Raw genomic sequence first — 20790 nt, 5'->3', positions numbered from 1 at the left:
AGTGGAGAGACCCGACGGCTCTCGCAACTAGTGTCCCACTGGGGGCGGTGTCGGCCAGGGTAACCATGACAATGGACGCCTCCCTTTCGGGTTGGGGGGCGACCATGTCGTGCAGGGCTGTGAATGGCGTTTGGGGCCTGAAGCTGGCTCGCGCTCACATAAATGTATTGGAACTGTGGGCAGTATTCCTTACATTGAAACATTTTCTGCACTTTCTCCAGGATAGCCATGTCCTGTGGTGTCTTACATCAACCATCAGGGCAGCACACACTCACTACGATTACACAGGTTAGCCCGAAGGGTGATATTATGGAGCAGCACCAGACTCCTGTCCCTTCGAGCAACACATGTGCCAGGAGTTTTGAACAGGGGGGCAGATCTCCTGTGGCGGGGGAACCCGTTGTATGGAGAATGGACTCTTCACACGCAAGTGGTGGATCAAATTTGGCAGAGATTCAGCCAGGCAGCCGTAGATCTCTTCGCCTCGCGAGAAAACTCTCAGCGTCAACTGTTTTTCTCCCTCTCGGACGTAAGTACACCTTTGGGGGTGTATGCGCTAGCCCACCCGTGGCCGAGAGTGCTGCTCTATGCATTTCCCCCTCTCAGCCTAATCTCCCCCACCCTGGTCAGAGTCAGAGAGCAGGGGTTGTCACTTATCCTGGTGGTGCCACGGTGGCCATCCAAGCATTGGGTCGCAGAGATAATCCAGCTTCTGGCAGGCGAGCCATGGCCTCTCCCCATAGGCAGCGATCTCCTGTCGTCTCCTGTTCTTGTGGGTTTGGTGGGAGGGACTTAGCTGAGTGATACGAGCAGCAGCGAGAGACGCAGACTGTTTTGAATTGTATGTTCAGTTGTTACAGACTGCTGCTTTGATCCTTTCCATGTGGAGAGAGTGGAAACAGATTATGGCTCTCACTCAGCAACAATCAATTAAATAGGTCCGACTGTGGAGAGTTGCATATAAATCTAATGTATAAATACAGTAGAAGTAGCACTTCTCATTCAGTGCTAAAAAAGTGAATGGATGAATAACAAAGCCTCTTAATTAGTTTTTATGTTTTTATACCAAAAGATTATTACTTAAATATGATATTAATTTCTAACAAGAACAGTTTTGTTGTAAAGAAACCCTGGTGGCCTGGCACTGGCAAAGGTTAAAATAAACACATCTGCCGCTTCTTCTTTCAAAATCCTCCTTCATTATTCACCTTTAATTTCATGATTATCAGAGAGACATGATGAGCTAAGAGAAGTTTTGTGTACTCTGTGTGAGACAACATGTTTACTGTTGCCTTGTTTGTGCCTTGAAATATGAACTGCTTCTCTTTTCTGTTCCCAACTTACACTCCTCTTCTTTGTCAGGTATGAGACAGAGGAGGAGAGAGGTGTTGTGGGAGTCCAGCAGTCCTCCGGAGACCTGCCCTCATCTGGTGGAGTTCATCCCCTGTGAGGATCCTGCCTGCTACCTGTGGCAGGTCCAACAAGAAGAAAGATGCTTTCCCACTAAAAGCTCCTGTGGTCCTGGAACTGCAGTCCAGAATGTGACCTGTGTCTCCGCTGAAGGTAATGTCCTCGATTTGTCCACACAGTAAAGGAGCAGTTGCATCTAAATGAAAATCTTCACTCATACCATGGAGTTTTTTCCACTCACAAAATGCAGAGTGAGTTCAACTAAGCAACCCCTCTGCCCGTGCCCCTGGCAAAGGGGATGGTATCCCCCCTCATCCCCCCTGATAGGGACATTTTGTTATTTTTGGACAGAGCCAGGCTAGCGCTTTCACTCTGTTTCCAGTCTTTATGCTAAGCTAAGCAAACCACCTCCTGGCTGTAGTTTCATACTTAAACTAAATTAAAGACACAAAAGACATTTTCATGCGCAGTGAGTGCACAGGTAGGCCAGCCAATCATTTTTATTCGGACCAAATGAAATGATTGGACTTATTACAGTCCTGTGACAGCCACAGATACTGGATTTACCATGACCTCTGTCATTTTGCTTTAAATGACAGCTACGATGATTTGCTATTGGTTAATCTTAATATGGGCTCCTATATTTTCTTTTCTTTTTTATAACTTTAAAAAGATGCTAACCATAGGATGCAACATGTATTCATAAATATAATTTACATCTACAAATAGCTGTAAAATTCATCAAGGCCATAGGCATGAGTGCTGTAGTCCGGACATGTGATGTTTTCAGATGCATGAACATCAGGTATATTGTGAGCCATTGTGCTCAGCCATATCATCACATTGGGTGAAAGGAATATCAGTATTAATGAAGCATGCGTTATTCATGAGGGCCCATCACCAAGTTTATGGGCACAGAAAACATTGGCTTGATTAAAAGTCAGAATCAGAGCTTCCTACCAGGCATTAATTGCTCATCTCCATACATTATAAACCTAATTGCACCCTTTTTTGCCTGTGTTTTATTATTCTGTCACAATGGATCATGTATATGTTTATCAGGAAGGCAGTGGAGCGTCCAAATGTATTAGCCAACAGTAGAGTCTAATGAGTTTTGACAGGACAACTAAGAATGCAAGTTTTGGCAGGTTTGAGGAAAAAGGCTTATGAAATGATCTGTGGCGGATTTATTGTTAGCGAAAGTTGACAAGTTGTTCACTGTTCCTTCCTTAATTGGCTCATTGGACTTACCATTCAAGCACAATGGGTTATTTTCACACACTTTCACAACAGTGTTAGAGCCAAGTTGTTAAGTGATGCAAAACCCTGCAAGGAGATGTTTTTTTTTCATGCAGTGACCCTGTAAGCATGACAATATGATTCATAATGTCACACCTAACGGTACTAAATACATGGCAAGAGAATAATTTCCATTATAGATACTTGCAATTATTGAAATAAAAAAGTTTCAAACTGTTGTTACATATTGTCTTAATATCTGAGAGGTCTACTAAGAAGTCATATCTACGCAAATCAAATGCAAAATTATTTTAAAATGTTCACATGCTGTGTCATAAATTTGATAAATACATGTTACTGGAGAGATTTTCTTGTTTTTAGATTTTTGTTATGAATAGTTCTGATAAAATAAAACTGTAATATGAAAAGATCTTTGGCAGGCTGGCAATTCTTCTGTCAAGGATTTGACCCTGCTGACAGTGTCAATTCATTTATTCACATAAATGCACCATCTACTTGCTCATTGCACCTCATAAAACCCACTCCAAGTGTTGTTCTAAAACCCAGTATTGTTATGTTTTTCTTTAATGAATTGAATGGTGACAGATGGAAAAATAGATAATTAGACGGACAGAATAAGTTGTGCTGCTGAGATTTTTTTTTGTGTGTGTGTGCAATCTCTTTGATTGTCTCAAGTTTTTCTCAAGATAGAATATGAGATAGAATATGCTTTCAGTTACGTTTCTGTTACGCTTGACATATAAGTTTAGTACACCTTGGAGAAAGCAGCCGCTAATTGCCAGTCTGTCTGCACACATTTAGACTCAACACATACACATTCAAGCTCTCCTTCTCAGCTGTTGCACAAGTAGAGGTGATGGACACTTTGTCTGTGCCATGCTGAAATTCTGGAAGAAGAATACTTCTCTCCTGGGAAAAATAACAGTGAAGCTTTTGCCGGACTCTGTACCATTGTAAGACTTTTCAGATCAGGGTATTTATTTTAAGCCTCAACTGATTCTACAGTACCACTAAAATATTAACAGTATCAAACACAAAACAACCCTTATGAAGAATATATAAAAATACTTATAATTGCGTCTTCCAACCATTCAAATGCTTTACAAAACATGTCACACACATTCATACACTGATGGCACATGCTTGAGGAGTAATTTTAGCATTTTGCCCAAGGATCCTTTGACATACAGATTGAAATAGTCAGAGATCGAACCACCGACCTTCCGATTAGTGGGCGACTCATGAGCCACAGCCAAAGACAAATAATGTATGACTCACAAATGCCACTTCACGTTGTTACTGGCATGCTCTCAGCATTCCTCACAGAATCATTGTAAAGATATGTAACAACAAAATACAGCGCTGGTCATTTGTTCAAACTGCTTATAAGGACATACGTCTACCCATGTTTGTCGCTATTTTAAGAAATAAGATGCCTGTAAAGAAACACCAAGGTTTATTTTTAATTTGTGAAAGGCTGTTTGACAAAAGATATAAGAACGAAAATGAAACAAAGATTTAATGTTGTGATTTTTTTAGAAAATCAATGTAAAAAAATACAGGGTACAGATATATTATACAGATTTTAAATTTTAAAGCTGATGTATCATTTGCTTTGGCTCATCTAGCACATTCCATTTGTCACACTAAATTTAGAAAAAATAGAAAAAATATTAAATAAAAAATGTTGAGAGGAACATTAAGAGCCGGACATTTTTGTTTATTATGGACTCAAATCAAACAGTCAGATCATTTCAGTTAAACAAACTATGGAAAGTTCACTCACTAATTAACTCATTTACCACCATGAATTAGAACTTAAAGGTCAAAGAAAGAATTTAATGGGTAGATTGTATATTCTAAAATAAGTAGTGACTGTTATGAACCACAACTAATCCCATATTTTTTAACTAAAGCTTCATTTATACCAAGATAAATCCAGCCCTAGAGCTGCATTGTTAATGACATTATCTGCAACATCTTTGGGTTCCTGTGGTGTGCTTTCTGTGAAGAGTTTCCACTAATATTTTACAGTTCTGAGAGAGAGAGAGAGAGAGAGCAATGGCAGTCTGGAGCTGCTGTGGCAGGAATGTTTAGACTGACTATGGAGTACCTGCAAGCACAGCCCCTGTTGGCTTGGTTTCAATCATTTTCTCTTTTTCCAAAAGTGCAGAAAGTTTTTGACAGGGTGAGAAAGGCGGAGAGGAGGGAGAGAAAGGAGAGGTAGGAGTGACATTTCTGCAAAGATGAAAGAACTGTTTACAATTATCTCAAATGTTGTCGTAAACAATAAGCATTTGTGATATTTGTGGATGCACGTATCGTTCAATAGGAACAGCTTGCCTTCTAATCATACAAATAAATTAGCTGACTGACCTGTCTTTGTCTAAAAGGCTGATTGGATTTGAGCTCTCTGGGTTCATTTAAGATGCTTGAGCTGGAGTTCAGAGTTATTTATGGATTAGATGTAAAAGTAAATACAAACACAGGCCCTGTCTGCAGTTCAGCCCATCATCTTGGTTTACCCTGTCTTGTTTGAGAAATACATTTTTAATTGAAAGGATTCCACTAAAGATGTCAGTCAGTCAATTCCTATTTCCCCTCTAGATTCCACAGTTTCTCAATTTTAAGCAGAAGCTTTCTCTCTCATTTACTTAAAACCTGCTTTAACCCATGACCCAATCAAAAGTGTATTCACACAGCATTTGCAGCAGATTTTATCGTGTTGCTGTGATATTTTCTTGGCCATTGTCTGTTGCCTACTGTTTTTCACTTGTATTTAGTTGAGTTTAGTTTATTAAATTGCTGCACAAATAAAACCCATCTTCTTGTGTAATAAGACTGGTTTCACATCCGTAACGGTATATTGAGTCATGTATCCCCGCCAGAAAAATGGGTTGTTGTAAATGGTAAATTCTGACAATGTTATGAAACAACAGTTTAGATCAGACTTTTGAGTTGAAATCTTTTAACAGACACCTCATGGTCAATTATCCCTCATAGTACATTCAAGTACCCAAATCTCATTGATTGCTATGGCCGATGTGGAAAGGTCAGCTATGGCCAGGATTCCTTGGCTGAAAAGCTTGTTCACCATCCAATAGGAGCATGCTTTAATGTTCTGAACCTAAGAATTGCCAACACTTTTGGTTGGATTTACAAATGCGGCCAGGGTTTAGCTGCGTCGGACAAAGATATTACAAAGTTATGCTATGAAGATAATTGTCGTTGATGTTAAATATATTTACACTCAACTGGAGTAAGGGAAGTAGGTGTTTGAACTGGCAGGTACCATTTTAGATTTTTTGCCCAAGAGATGTCGAATGTTTTCTCCTTTTTTACTCCCTGACTGAGTGATAGCATTTGGTTCCCAATTTTTCGGCATGAAACTATTCTTGCATGATGTTGTTTGAGGAAAGTCTATGCCTGTAAAGAGTCAGAGGCAGCACTTTCCCAGCAAAGTTTATCTTTGAATTATTTGAATTATTATCTATGGCCGCTCAAACTGTCAAAATGTACTGTTTAGGACATATGCTTAAGACATGCTGTTTGGCTGAGAACTGTGGCATGATTGTCAAGGTGTGTTTAGGGCGTACTCACACTAGGCCCGGTTGCCTTGTGCCGTGCCCACTCCCCACTCCCCCCGCTGGCCTGCGCTCACACTGCGGCTAACGATTCGAGTCGGAGCATGTTTAGGTCATCACTCAGTGTTTCACATACATTGATTTGTTTGTGACGGCCCGCCACAGTTTGAATGCCACGTGTGATTTTTTTTTTTACTATTCGCGCAGCACCCTCTCTCTCTCTCTCTCTCTCTCTGCCATGAACACCGTTGCACAAATCTGTCCAAAACTGTCAATGTCGGAGACCCACCTTAAAAAGGTTATTAGCAAGCATGTAAGGAGCCTAGCTAAGATCACAGCAGGATGTGAGATAAACACGCTGTACATTGCTGGAAGTCAATATCAACCGTCATTCTGTGAAAAAAAGCTCTCTCTCTCTCTCTCTCTCTCTCTCTCTCTCTCTCTCTCTCTCTCTCTCTCTCTCTCTCTCTCTCTCTCTCAGCACAGTGAAATTTGTGTTGGGGTTCTGTGCACAGTTTGCGATCACACTAGATCCGTACTGTGCTGGAGTCCAGCCTAGGCACGGCACGGAGCGATCACACTGGTCAAATGAACCGGACTTTGGGGGTTAAATGTGCTTGGGCATGGTACAGATCGCCTAGTGTGAATACACCCTAAGCAATTCTTTAATGAGACAATCTGACTATTTGATATATTCAGTACCATGGGAAATAGCATTTTCTTAGAATCAAGGCTGTTAAATCCCTATTTGTCCTTTTGTTGTTGGTTGTTCTATTTCACTGAAATTGCTTACCATTTTATAACTTAGCTTGCTCCTTACTCTGAGAGATAATGTCAAATTTTCCCTTACATTGGTTAAATATTCAACATTGTTGAAATAATAGCCGAAACCTTGTTATGTTTAAGTGAAGGAGAAATTGTAATTGTGTAACATTTATCTGCATTTGTCAGGCATCAGATTGACAGGGTTTGAGACTGACAGACAGGTCTCATGCTGACCGCATAATGTGGCAGAGAGAGAAGATGTCAAACTTTAAACCATGTTATTTGCAACTTTGAAAAACACAATTAACATCTTCATATTCATGTTAGCTGTGGGAATAGGAAGTTGTGTTACATGCAGTTTTGAGCTGGAAGGAAGTATATCTACAGTTTTTGCAAACTGAGTTAAAAATAATACATCATCTCACACAGGGAGGCTAATGGGCACTTATTGTACTTTATTGGGCTGTAAACTATGGCAAAGAAAACAACAAAAAACGCTGTGTTAGCCTAACCCACTGGCTTTTTGCCCCAGGCTTAGTAAAGTTGTTTTGACAGCTCCCACTCACTGCACAGCTACCATTCACACCGGAGTAGTCAGTCCCATTTCCTGAACTAACTACCAACCACTGGTCACGCTGACTCAGACATGCTGGGTGCACTGCTGACGGACAGCTGACGTGGTAGGTTTAATCCCTCATAGATGCATTCTGGCTAACCTTCCCAAACCTGCTGACATTTCTAAACCCAACAACAGTAACATTGGTAGACATCAGCCTTAACTATCTCTACTCGACTTGTCAACAATATTCAGGCGATGATGAACTCAGGAAATCAGCCCTAAACTTGGCTGTGTGACTGTCAGTAATAATTAAATTGTAAAGTCACATGATTGGCAGGCGAAAACAGCAAAAACATTAATGAATGACCCAGGCTAGTTTGTCAGAGTCTACTTTGATGTTCACAATGATTTTGCCCAATTTGCTCTGTTGCTTTTGCCCGCCAACTTGGTCTTAAAAGCTGCCTGCGCAGAGTGGATGTGATTATTAACTTTTAAGCAAAGGCGAGGACTTCTTCTTTTTTCTATATCTACCTGAATAATAACAATGAAGAAGATTAATTGGTGTGTGGGCGAGCAGAATAGAAATCATGTTGAAATTGCATGCAGGAGGCAGTGATATTATATCTGAGTAAGAGCCCCAACTACAGATCCCTGTATTAATAATGCAAAAGGACCCCTAGGGCAGCCATCTATTTGCAGAGCCCCCCCACCCATGTAGCCTCACACATACACACACATGCACAACTTTGGATTCATGTTATCATACCATTTTTCTTTAGGCAGTGTTTCCAGGCAAAGCTTTGTGAGTCTTTTGTTATTTTTATTTGCTAATATATTCATTAGTCCTTTGTGATTTTCCAGCAGAACGATTGCTGAATAATTACTGATTTTCTACTGTTTGTAAAGAGATAGCAAATACATCTACCGCTGACAATAATACATTTCTTAAATATGCCTAGAGCGCAATGAAACGTGCTATGTTTTACATGATGAAATGTAATAATGGATGCATTAATACATTAGGTTGTAATCTTAAATGTGTCAAAATAGCCTCCTATAATTTTTTTGTCTTAGTAAGGATGACTAGGGTTAACTGAACATCCATCTGTTTGTGGTCTGACAGCCTTGATGACACCAGTTCGTGCACTATATTGTATCATAAGAAACGTGTCTGAAGTAGCCAGTGGTTGATCGTCTTTTGACCAGTCAGATGGTATTGCTAGCTGTCATCGTGTTACTGTAACCCCTACCCATAAATGAAATGATGGTTCAGCTTCCAGACTAAATGATACTAGCAGAGAAAACTGAACTACTGAGATTTTGGCAGGCTTTTGTGCTTCATGGATTTTGGTGACATTATAAAGCGTTATTACGTTAGTATGTACAGTATGTAACAGGTAAGTGGGTAAAAGAGAACTCCTTTGTACAGTATAACTTACAATAACCAATCATGGTATTGTTTTGTACTGTATGTAAGAAAAAAAGCAGTATCAATCTTTTATCTTATTTAAATTCCTTTTCTGTGGTCATTGATTTTTATGAAATGTTATTGAGTTTTCTGTTTTGTCCGATGGTGTTGTGCTTTGCACCACAGGACCACAATACAGTCTTGAATGGGATTGATTTGACAGTTGTAATGTTTAATGCTGTAAAGAAAAGGAAATGCACTCTACTATTTCAGTGTTTTTCGATATTCAGTGTCATTGTTGAAAGAATGCTATAAATATTGTTTTGTCACACCTTGTGTGAAGGTAAGGCTGAAAATTATTTTGCCATGGTCTCTACCTGAAAACAATAGGATTGGTTTCTCTGCACTGGACATGTAAAAGTAATACAAGTAATAATTGTTTCCTTAACTTCAGATAAAACTTTCTACTGTACAGATAACGTTTAAGGTTTTAAAGTTAACATTGTCTTGCTGTATCTTTAAGTGCAAAATAGGTCTCTTATCTCCACAGCATTTACACAGAAACCATATAGATGGTAAAGATACAGTACTCAGTGTCCGTCCCCCTGAATGTGGGTCAGAGAGGTTGATTCACAGAATCTTTTACATTTTATGCTCGCTTTGTAGAAAGCACGTCCGCCTGAAATAATTACATAGGTGGGAGCCATTCTGAACCAAGACAATATATTTCCCACAGCTTAAAATCTCACTGCCAGTTCAAAACAATTATGTAAAGTATCAGTATAATTCCTGTTCAAGTGCTGCAGCCTCCAGATCTTTGCTCAGTTGGTGTATTTCGAGATATATAATTATAAAGATTATTCCTGGTCGCTCGGAAGAATTGTTTTTTCCTTTCAGAGTTTTCACTGTAAGTTTACTGTACTTTATAATACTAACTCCATCGTCAACCATGTCACTCCCTCATGTGTCCCATACTAGAGACATGCTTTCAATGCTAAAGAGTGACCGCTTACACCAAACGCTTGACAATTCTTTTTTGTTCGTTAACTTCAACTGGAGAGTCTTATGTCAACTTGTATGTTTACTGAAAGGAATAATGCATCCCATACAGTAGCCTATGGGACTGTTCCTGCCTGTGGGAATTATTTCAAGCAGACTAACGTCTCCTGCTTTGATGACCGGAGATCTCTGACGCTTTAACTTGATGGTCAAAAGGTTTTCAAACTCCCCAAGGGAGTCTTTCACATCTATCTGATGAGGCGATACCTACGTTTGCTCTCGCCACCGTCCTCCTCTGCATCAAGGGTATTCGCTTGGAGAGGGGAAAAAAAGACAAATTGATGACAAATCTGCCCCGGGGTTGTTATTGTTAAACGATATTCCATGATGTAGTGGCAGAGTTCAACTAAGTTAATGATCCTGTGTGTAAGTGTACAATGCTACGGCTGCTGCTGGCATTGTTTTGACATCAGGATGGCATTCCTGTTTCTGAAATTGATCTCTCTCTCTCTCTCTCTCTCGGACACAGAGACCTGAGAGAGATTTGTGGAACTCTAACGCTGGGCAGGGTACAAAAATACAGGCAGTTTTATTTTACCAAGGGTGTTATTCAGTAATTAACATCTATGTGAGAATATTTTTCTGTAATTTTAGTGTTTAATCACACAACAAGACAGTCATTATCATGGAAGTACATTAAAGAAGGCTCTGTCTTTCCTGTAGCTGTCTCACTCCTGAAAGAAGAGTTAACTGGGAGCTATGATAAATATTTCATTGCATGACTGCAAGATGAAGGCTGAAGGATAGCTTTTAAAACTAGCCCAGAATACCAATGGGTTGGCCTTATAATTTGCTTTAGATAACATTAAATTATATTTGTATTTGACAGAATTTTCCTAACACTTAAGAAGGATGCCTATTGAAGTTTGATGTGAATCTTTTATTGAGGAGTATATTCGTTGACCCCAAAGGATCATAAACGTTTTAAATTTGCCAATATAGAAAATTTTAGGATAATTTTTTTATTTTAAAAATTATTATAAAACATCAACATGCATAATAACTAATTATTGGACTTTCTGCTATTTACAACCACATAGGTCTCTTATATATTGCATCACCGTGTGTTCATTTTCAGATTTGATCTAGATTTAGCCTCATTATGTTTACACTTGGCATTAACATGCATCAACGATGAAATATATATCTCCCTGAAAGAAAGTGCAGGCCTTACAGAAAATGGTATACTGAAACAATAGACAACTGAGACAAGCAGAGCATGTCAGTAGCTGACTATATATTTTTAGCTGTACTCTAAATGAACTGCATTTAAACTTTCTTTCACTATGATCAGAATGAAAACCTGCACAACTCGGGAGGTGGTTTGCATGGATCACAATCAATCTGTCATATGTGGCAGCATGGGGTTAGAGCACCATGGCTATGTTAATTGACAGGAGTGGGCGTGGTCAGTAGATGGCAGGTATTGGTTAAACTGGAAGCAGGAAGGTATAAATGGTGGCATGGCAACTTCCTCTTACTCTTGCTGTTGCTGACACCAAGCACCCACATTACTGTGCGCTGCAATCTGCCCAGCCACTTTAATTGCTCCCTGTTAGTGTGGACCTTTACCTCCCCGTGTGAGGCTTCCTGCAGGGTAGAACCTTCCTTTTGGAGCATCGGGGGTGTCCATTCGTCGTTAATCATGGGGCATGGAGCCTCCGTGAAGCGGCAGTCCAGTCACTTGCCTGCACAGTGGAGGAAAAGCTTCCCTGCCTCTTTCTTTATATGCTAGAAAAACCCTTTTTATGTACATGACAGAAGTTCTGACCATTTTAATGTAAGCTTGTATGAAAGTGGGATTGGGTGTGAGGAGCTAACTGTTTCTGTTAGCTCAGACAGAATATTGTTTATTGTAATTTTTGTAATTTTTTTTATTGTTATTCTTTTCTCTTGAAAGAAACTTTTGTTTCTGTTTTAAATAGCTATGTATTTGTTTGGTTTGGAGTTAATTTAACTGTTTGTTTTTTGTTGATTTAATTGATTTTGCTTTTGTTTGAATTAACATTTTGGTTGTGTTCTTTCTGTTAACTTGTTTGTGTTCTCAATTCTGTTTGTATATTTTAATTGGTATGCATGTTGTGAAAAGCCTTATAAAAAATAAATAATGAAACTGTGTTGTGAATAGAACATTGTCTCTGACCCTACCTCTTCCAAGTAAGACGAACCTGTGGGCCTAAATTTATCAGTCTTGGCTGAAATATATTTCTCGGGGTGAAATTCCCCAAGTGGTGTAGTTTGGTTAATATAGCAGTCCTGGAAATTCATGTTAGCGTTAAAGTGAGGCTCCTCCGCGAGAGCCTAAATGATCCGCCTCGCTACACGTAGGTGCATTTGAATGTGCATTTGTACATGGGCAAGAACTGCCCTGTAAGTACTGACTGATCAACCCACATGCATAGTGATGCCTGTTATAATGCAGTAATTTCTCTGTGCTTCTCAAGTAAACTTGTGATTTCATGCATCCCTCACCTGGATTGGGATTTGAATCTAGCCCCGATGTGTGTTGGTTCCATTTACACAAGGTTGTGTCACTATCTGATTGCTGTCTGATGGGGTCAAGAGACATGCAGTGTAATCAGTCTCATCTTGATTCGTTTTGAACCCTTAAAGCTGAAGTCTCTATTTCAATTGTCTTATCTTAACTTGCCTTCCTCAGGGGAAGATGTGCCCATTGCTCACTGTGTGGACGATCCTCCACCCACAGAAGTTGCTTGTGAGGTGGCCTGTCCTGCAGACTGTGTGGTTGGCTCCTGGTCGTCCTGGTCGCCTTGCTCACACAGCTGTGCCACCAAGACAGCAGAGGGTCGACAGAGCCGCACTCGCACGGTGTTGGCCATCCCAGGAAAAGGTAATGCAACGTCCCCTGTGGCTTCTTGCAATCTTTTCAGACTGATAAACCATCTTTGTTTTTTTCTTTTTGTGGCAGTTGTGGTGTTTTTGTGCAGAACTTCCCAGATGTCCCAGATTCCCATGTTTTATTTGCCGATGAAGTACGACTTTTTGAAGGTAGCATTGCTGGAAACAATTTAGATTATAACTGTAATTATGAGTGTGAGAGAACTGTGTTACATAAACAGGGTATCAACTAAATATTACGTAGTACTCGTACAAAACCTGATATATAAGAGATTAAGAGAAGAAGTTAGGGAGGACAGAAATTAATAATGCTGTGAGTGTAGTCTTGTAATTCTTGAGTACATACTAAATATATACATTATAGTAGTATTGTTACTCGGAAGCAATTCTGATTTCTGGAAAATGTATACTGATGTCATTTAAAGGGGAGCTCCATTGATCTTACCATCAAAGTTTGCTTACAGGTCTTGGGAAATATTAATGCATAAAAGAAAGAGTTGCATAAAGCTGGTTGTTGCTACAGAAGAAACTGCACAAAATCTGATATATTGCTGCATCGATTTGGGCTTAAGAGAAGAAAAAAATCCACGGGTGTGGAGTTATAAAGAAGTGAGCTTACAAGACCTCTGTAGATCCTCCTCTTCTCTGCTTCAGGCTAGTGGCTCCAAGCTACATTAGCTGCAACTAACACACCTGAATCTCCAACTGAACTGCCTTTGGTCAAGTTGTATTATGGGTAATAAAGGGACCAGGTTTTGGCAGGAGTGCAATGTTAAATCGGTGGAGTATTCTTTTAAATTACAGTATATTTACAAAACTGCTGTGGTACAGTAAATAAGAAAACTAATTGCAGCATGATGTTTTTTCAAAATGGACAACTCTAAAATTGCAGAATGTATTATATTAATGTTGTCACTGGGAATCAAAAGTAAGAAACCCATAGAATAACTAAAAGCTAAAAGATAAATATTGATAGAATGATCACAGAGCTTTCGCCAACACTGTGGTATTACTTTGGCTGTTATTTCGGTAGCTTTCAGAGTCTTATTTAGACATGTTTCATCGCAAAAAGCAGTTTAGTTTGAGTTGACCATCCATTATCAAGGGCTCTTTCTCTGGCCAGTATTTTTCTGTGTACTCCAAAGTGTTGTGTTTTCAAGTCAGACAGCAGAGCCTTGGCAGCCAACTACTACCCATTAGTAATCCCTGTAACCAAACTCATATCTGCAATAACAGCTGATGAAAGAATCTCACAGCTTAAGCAGGTTCCACACTGTGTTGTTTATTATCAAGTTGCTGGCTATCTTCTTGCTGGCAGAGTTGCTGTGAGCGTGAGTGTGTGTGTGTGTGTGCGCGCATGCTGTATTTGTGTTCATGTGCCTGTACGTTTGTGAGAAAGTCTCTGACAGTATGGCAGAGCTTGAGACTGCAAAACAGTCTGGAAGGTGCAGATGTGGTTCAGTGACAAACCCAGCCCTTCAGTTAGTCACAGTTCACTTTAGGGCTAGTTACCACTTTCCAGCGGACACCTGTGATCCTACTTAATAGGGTCATGTGTAGTTTTCAGTGGCCTCTAGCGGTGAGGTATGAGATTACAACCACTACCTTGCATATTTAGCCAACAGGATATGTCGGCGTTAGATGCCTATCGGCATTCAATAACTATTTGTGTGTCTTTCACCAGACAGGCTCAGCAATGTCAGCATGTCTAAATTTAGTAAACAGTGAGCTAGACTGAATATTATAAATAAGATTGTTGCCACACTTTATAACAGTTAGACCATAGTAAGTAATGTTACTTTACTGAATGGGTCTTCCACTGTGTTGTTGTCCTGCACCGTTATGTTGCATAATTGTATCTTATGTGGGTCACATAAGTTACATCGACTGAGACTGGCGAAGAAGCTGTGTACCATATAGTGTACCAGTATAGTTAAAACAACAAATTGAATGTTATGAAGGAAACAGTACCAGATCCATGCTAATCTAGCTGGTTGCCCCTGCCTTGCCTCACTATTGGTTTTTGAAAAAAAAATTGTTCCACATTTGCTTTGTACTGTTACATAATTTCTTGTTGGCTAAAATAAACACTTTGACATTATACCGGTGGTACACAGGATTGGAATATGGATCGGGTAGCTGGTGAAGTAACGTGGCCAGCCATACAACTATAGTATTTTGTAACGGATAACACTAGCAACTGCTCGGTGTTAGCCGACGAGCTAACGTTACCAAACTTGAGCCAACTAAATCACAAAATATCAAATAACACAATATTTTTCATTTGATTTTTAGTATATTAGATTACCTGTCCAATAGGATGAAAGCCTACTCTGGGTCGGTTTTTATATCAAGAACAAAGCATTCTCTCCATGCCTTTCTGATGTTGTTTTCACCTTCGACGTCAATTTGATTCTCATTTGGCCTGAGGGCCTTAGCACATAAAACCTTTTGCTTGTTTTTTATCCTTACATGGAGTTTGTGTTGGAGTCTTTGTTGTGCTGGGAACCAGTTATTTTTTGTTGCTAGTGGACTCCATTTCACTAGCTGCGCTGTGTGATATATTCCAAGATGGTGCTGCATATAGCTGCCTCGGTGTTAGGTGCGCTTTGTTTTGTTTTGTTTTCGTGTTCACTCAATTTTTGGCTGTGATTCCCTGAGCTCTTTCACCAGAGAAGAGCTCATGAACAACTCCAGAGGATTTATTTCGCACTTTTGGATATTTTGGTGAAGGGCACGCTCGCTCTTGTTCAGGCTGTGAAGCGCCAAAAGAGAAGAAAATGAGCCGGGTCGCTCGTGCGTCTCTACCAGTGGAGACTCCGCCGCAAACCGCTACTGGCAATATTCCTCTCCAATGTGCGCTCACTGTGCAACAAACTGAACGAACTTAAGCCACTGGTGGGGAAAAACAGAGACTTTTACTCATCTTGTGTTCTGTGCTTCACGGAGACGTGGCTGTGTGGATCAATACCGGACTGCAGCTGGCTGGATTCCAATTGTACAGAGCCGATCGCAACACAGAGCTCTCCAGCAAAACAAAAGGTGGAGGTATCTGTTTTCATATTAACAATGGCTGGTGTACCCATGTGACAGTGATTCAACAGCATTGTTCTCCTGATCTGGAATATTTTATCATAAACTGTAAACCCTTTTACTCTCGTCGTAAGTTTACATTATTTACTCTGATCTGCGTTTACATTCCACCGCAGGCCAACGGCACGACGCACAGCGCATGCTGGCTGACCAGATACTGTGTATGGAGCAGACAAACCCAGACTCCATTGTTATTGTTCTTGCTGATTTTAACAAAGGAAACCTCAGCCAAGACAGTTTATAAAGTGTCCAACCAGAGAAGAGAACATCTGGGATCACTGCTACACTACAGTAAGCAGTGCCTATCACGCTGTCCCCCGTGCTCCACTGAGTCACTCTGATCACATCATGGTGCACCTGATTCCTGCATACAGTCCGAAACTAAAACTCTGTTTACCTGTAGTGAGGACATCAAAGTTGTGGACCAGTGAAGCTGTTGAGGACCTTCAGGCGTGTTTAGACTGCACTGACTGGGATGTTTAACAGTCTGGATCAGTTTACTGATGCTGTGATGTCCTACATCAGTTTCTGTGAGGACAGCTGTATACCAACAAGCACCAGGGTGAGTAATAACAATGACAAATCATTGTTCACAGCTAAGCTCAGACAGCTGAGGTTGGAAAAGAAAGAGGCATATAGGAGTGGGAACAGGGCCGAGGGCAGGGCGTTAAAGTACTGGTTTAGCAAGGAGGTGCGAGAAGCTAAACGACTGTACTCAGAGAGACTAAAAGACCAGTTCTCTGCAAACAACGCCACTTCTGTCTGGAGTGAGTTCAGTCAGATCACAAACTACAAACCGAAAGGCCCCCACTCCATCAATGACTGTCACCTGGCAAATGAGCTGAAACAGTTCTATTGCCGCTTTGAGAGTCAATCTGGCACCATCCCCTGTGACTCCTCCGCTCACCTTAAATCCATTACAGACCCTCTCCTCGACTCCCTGCAGTTTGCCTACAGAGCCAACAGGTCTGTAGATGATGCAGTAAACATGGCCCATCACTTCATCCTCCAGCACCTGGACTCCCCAGGAACCAACGCCAGGATCCTGTTTGTGGATTTCAGCTCTGCTTTCAACACCATCATCCCGGCCCTGCTGCAGGACAAGCTCTCTCAGCTGAACGTCCCTGACTCCACCTGTAGGTGGATCCCAGACTTCCTGACGGACAGGAAGCAGCACGTGAAGATGGAAAAACATGTCTCTGATTCCAGGACCATCAGCACCGGTTCGTACTCAAGGCTGCGTTCTTTCCCCTCTGCTCCTCTCCCTGTACACCAACAGCTGCACCTCCAGTCACCAGTCCGTCAAGCTCCTGAAGTTTGCGGATGACACCACCCTCATTGGGATCATCTCTGGTGGGGATGAGTCCGCCTACAGGTGGGAGATTGACCATCTGGTGACCTGGTGCAGCCAGAACAGTCTGAAGCTCAACACTCTGAAGACAGTGGAGATGGTCGTGGACAGAAAGAGCCCAGCCCCACCCTCCCCCATCATCCTATGTAACTCCCCAGTCACCACTGTGGACTCCTTCCGCTTCCTGGGCACCATCATCTACCAAGACCTCAAGTAGGAGCTGAACATCACCTCCCTCACCAAGAAGGCCCAGCAGAGGAGGTACTTCCTGCGGCAGTTGAAGAAGTTCAGCCTGCCAAAGTCAATGATGGTGCACTTCTACATCACCATCATTGAGTCCATCCATCACCATCTGGTACGCTGCTGCCACTGCCAGGGTCAAGGGCAGACTGCAGCGTATCATTCACTCTGCAGAGAAGGTGAGTGGCTGCAATCTTCCATCACTTCTGTACGCCTCCAGGACTCTGAAGCGGACACGAACTGTTTCAGACTCTCCCCTCTGGCAGGAGGCTGTGGTCCATCATGACCAAAACCTCTCGCCACAAAAACAGCTTCTTCCCATCTGCAGCTAGCCTCATTAACTAGGCCCGGCACTTTCGAGTAATGCAAATGTCTCTGTACCTCTAAATTTTTACTTAATTTCATATCAAAAACCTGGCACATTACACATATTTGTTGTTGTTCTATATTTTTATATTGTCAATTTATATATTATTTATTATATTATTATAATTACATTATATATTGTACACAATATTCTCTTCTGTTGCAATACTTCTGCACAACACAAACCACAGTAATTCACATATAAATATTTGCCACATTGTTCTTTCTCTGCAAATACTTTTATTATTTTTCTCTATTCTTATTCTTATATAACTTGCATTTGTTTATTCCATATTTATATATTTCTACGTTTATTTATGTCAACTGTATGTTTGTCTACGTGTAGCACCTTATCACCAAAGCAAATTCCTCGTATGTGTAAAGCCTAGTTCACACTACACGATTATAAGCCCGATTTGCCAGTCGGTGAGCTCGTTGACTGTAGGGCTGTGATCAGGGCTATATCAGTGATCGATCGGCAGTCGGCAGTCGTTATGAGTGTACTACTCAAGGATGCGTCAAAACGGCTCCACGACACATTTCTGGCCATCGCCGACATCTGCCAGATATCTAACATGCCAAATATCTGGAAGAGTCGGCCGACTCGACATCCACATCCAGCCAATGAGAGCAGCCAGCTGGCAGAGTAGGCAGCTACTTTTCACCGCAAAACAAGTTTTACTCACCTCTAGCTTTCTTTGTAGCTCAGTAACAATCCCTGCTGCCTGAGTGTGCTGATCCATTCTTTCACCCATATGGCAATAAAGCTCTTTCTGATTCTTTCTGATTCTGAAGAAGCTTGGGAGCACGCAACAGCCTACGTAAACCAATGGAATTTGCGGAAAATCTGATCCAATTTCTTCACCCGTTCACAAATTGACAATAAAAAGTAATTCATTTCATTAAAAAATTACATATAGACCCTTTAAAGTAAACTGTCCATTGATGTAAGTTTACCGTTGTAAGATTTTATATGCACTATTTGATTTGATATTTTGTCATGAAACAATAAAAAATAAATAAATGAAATGAAATAAACTTGAACAATAGTAATAACAATGTATAATAATATTATTTTTGTTGTGGTAGCCTACCATGCAGCCATATACACCATCTTGGTGAATATATAGAGGTTTTCACAGATTTCTTGCTTTTGTTACGGGTCTCAGATGGCGAGTACCACAGTAACAAATGATTATGTGGTTCGCTGCCCCCCAGTTCCCCGGAGAACACAGGTGAAATGTTCAGAAGAATGAAAACACAAACCATGAGTTACTCTTCCCAAACTTCCTGTTTCATTACAAAGTCTTAAAGCACAAAACAAATACGCAAAACTTTCCCTTGTGCGTAAGTATCCCCTTAAAGGTCCATTGTCTGATTCACTGTCCATCCTGTGTCCCAGTAAAGTTAATTGGTATGGTCCTTCTCCTGTTGCTTATTCTCAATTCTACAACACTCCAGTGGAATGAACATCTGTGCAAATGCATCTTTCCAGTATCAAAACTGTTTCAATACCAACTGCTACATAGTGCAGTACAATCAACTAGGAATTACACTCCTTAAACATTAATTCACATATCAGTATTAATCAGTGTACTTGGCCTTTAAGCTACTGTACTCCCGCATTAAGGAACAATGGGTGCAGCAACACCTGACTTACTGGTTCAGCTCTTCTCTTCCTTGATTAACTAAGAGTTTGTTCTAAAACAAATATGAAGTTAATTCCTCTGGTCTTTAGCATTAACGAAAGTATCTTCCTCCACCAACAGCAAAAAAAGAATTAGGGTTTACAATAATATTAATTCATAATTCATAAACAGTGATGGTCATGAAAAAAATACAAATGTACACCCATTTTTCAGTGTATCCCACTTTCAGTGTTGAAATGAATATAGAGCTGTACAGTATGTGTCCAAATAATGACAACCAGGACACTCGGAGCAGGAACTGGAAGAAATTGTTGTTTTAAGTGGCCCGTGAATTCTGTTACATAATAATGTTGCTTTATTAGGATTAGCACTAGTTTTAGCATAAACAAACCCATATTTTCTCTGTGCAGTAGTTATCATGTCTTTGACTCTGTGGTTCTTTCCTGTGTGTTGGTGGCCAGACGGAAAGGAGTGTCCAGCAGCTCCTGCCCTGGAGGAGTGGCGAGTGTGCAATGACCACCCGTGTATGGTGTTCTACTGGGAGGCCTCAGCATGGGGTCCCTGTATTGAGGAAGCCTCCATGGATCTCAATGGTACTAGCTCCTGGAATGGGACCCCTACCTGTGCTGTGGGTGTTCAGATCCGCAAAGTCAGCTGCATGAAGATGAACACTGGACCTGTCACAAGTAAAAGGTACGCTCTCTCACAAAGCACCTCTTAGGCATCTCAGTTCTACTGTAAATAGTGGCAATGCAAGACTCTTGCTTTTCTATGTTAAAATTGAGATGTTTTCTATGTGGTGGTATGGTGGTGCAGTGGTTAGCAGTTGCCTCACAGCAAGAAGGTTGTGGGTTCAAACCCTGGAATAGGTTAATTGGTGACTCTAAATTGTCCTTAGTGGTTGCTTGTCTATGTGTGGCCCTGTGATGAACTGGCGACCTGTCCAGGGTGTACCCTGCCTTTTGCCCCGATGTCAGCTGGGATTAGAGTTGCCTCTTTCCTTTCTCCTGTTTACCTTTGGATGGTGCTAAGCCAGATGTGCTTACATGTTGGTTGCATTACTGTAACACTTGACTCTTCTGTGTTGGCTTTTGTCATATCAAGCTTTGTGACCAACCTGGTAAACATTGGGCAGGTGTTTTTCAAATGCTTTTAAAATGTTTTCACTCAAGTAATATGACATTTTC

General features: G+C 40.9%; 1 protein-coding gene across 2 annotated transcripts in view; it reads left to right on the top strand.

Moving 5' to 3' along the window:
* thsd7ba (thrombospondin, type I, domain containing 7Ba) overlaps positions 1–20790 on the top strand; it is a 156908-nt gene that overhangs the window by 68687 nt on the left and 67431 nt on the right. For both annotated transcript variants that reach the window (XM_046054354.1, XM_046054353.1), the window contains exons 7-9: positions 1363–1563; positions 12705–12896; positions 20065–20196. In XM_046054354.1, the coding sequence (XP_045910310.1) occupies positions 1363–1563; positions 12705–12896; positions 20065–20196 (525 nt within the window). The remainder of the gene's footprint in view (positions 1–1362; positions 1564–12704; positions 12897–20064; positions 20197–20790) is intronic.

The sequence above is a fragment of the Micropterus dolomieu genome, linkage group LG07, assembly GCF_021292245.1.
Source record: "Micropterus dolomieu isolate WLL.071019.BEF.003 ecotype Adirondacks linkage group LG07, ASM2129224v1, whole genome shotgun sequence".
Taxonomy (NCBI): Eukaryota; Metazoa; Chordata; class Actinopteri; order Centrarchiformes; family Centrarchidae; genus Micropterus; species Micropterus dolomieu.
Note: the sequence above shows the minus strand (reverse complement) of the source record. Positions and strands in the feature narration are given on the sequence as shown.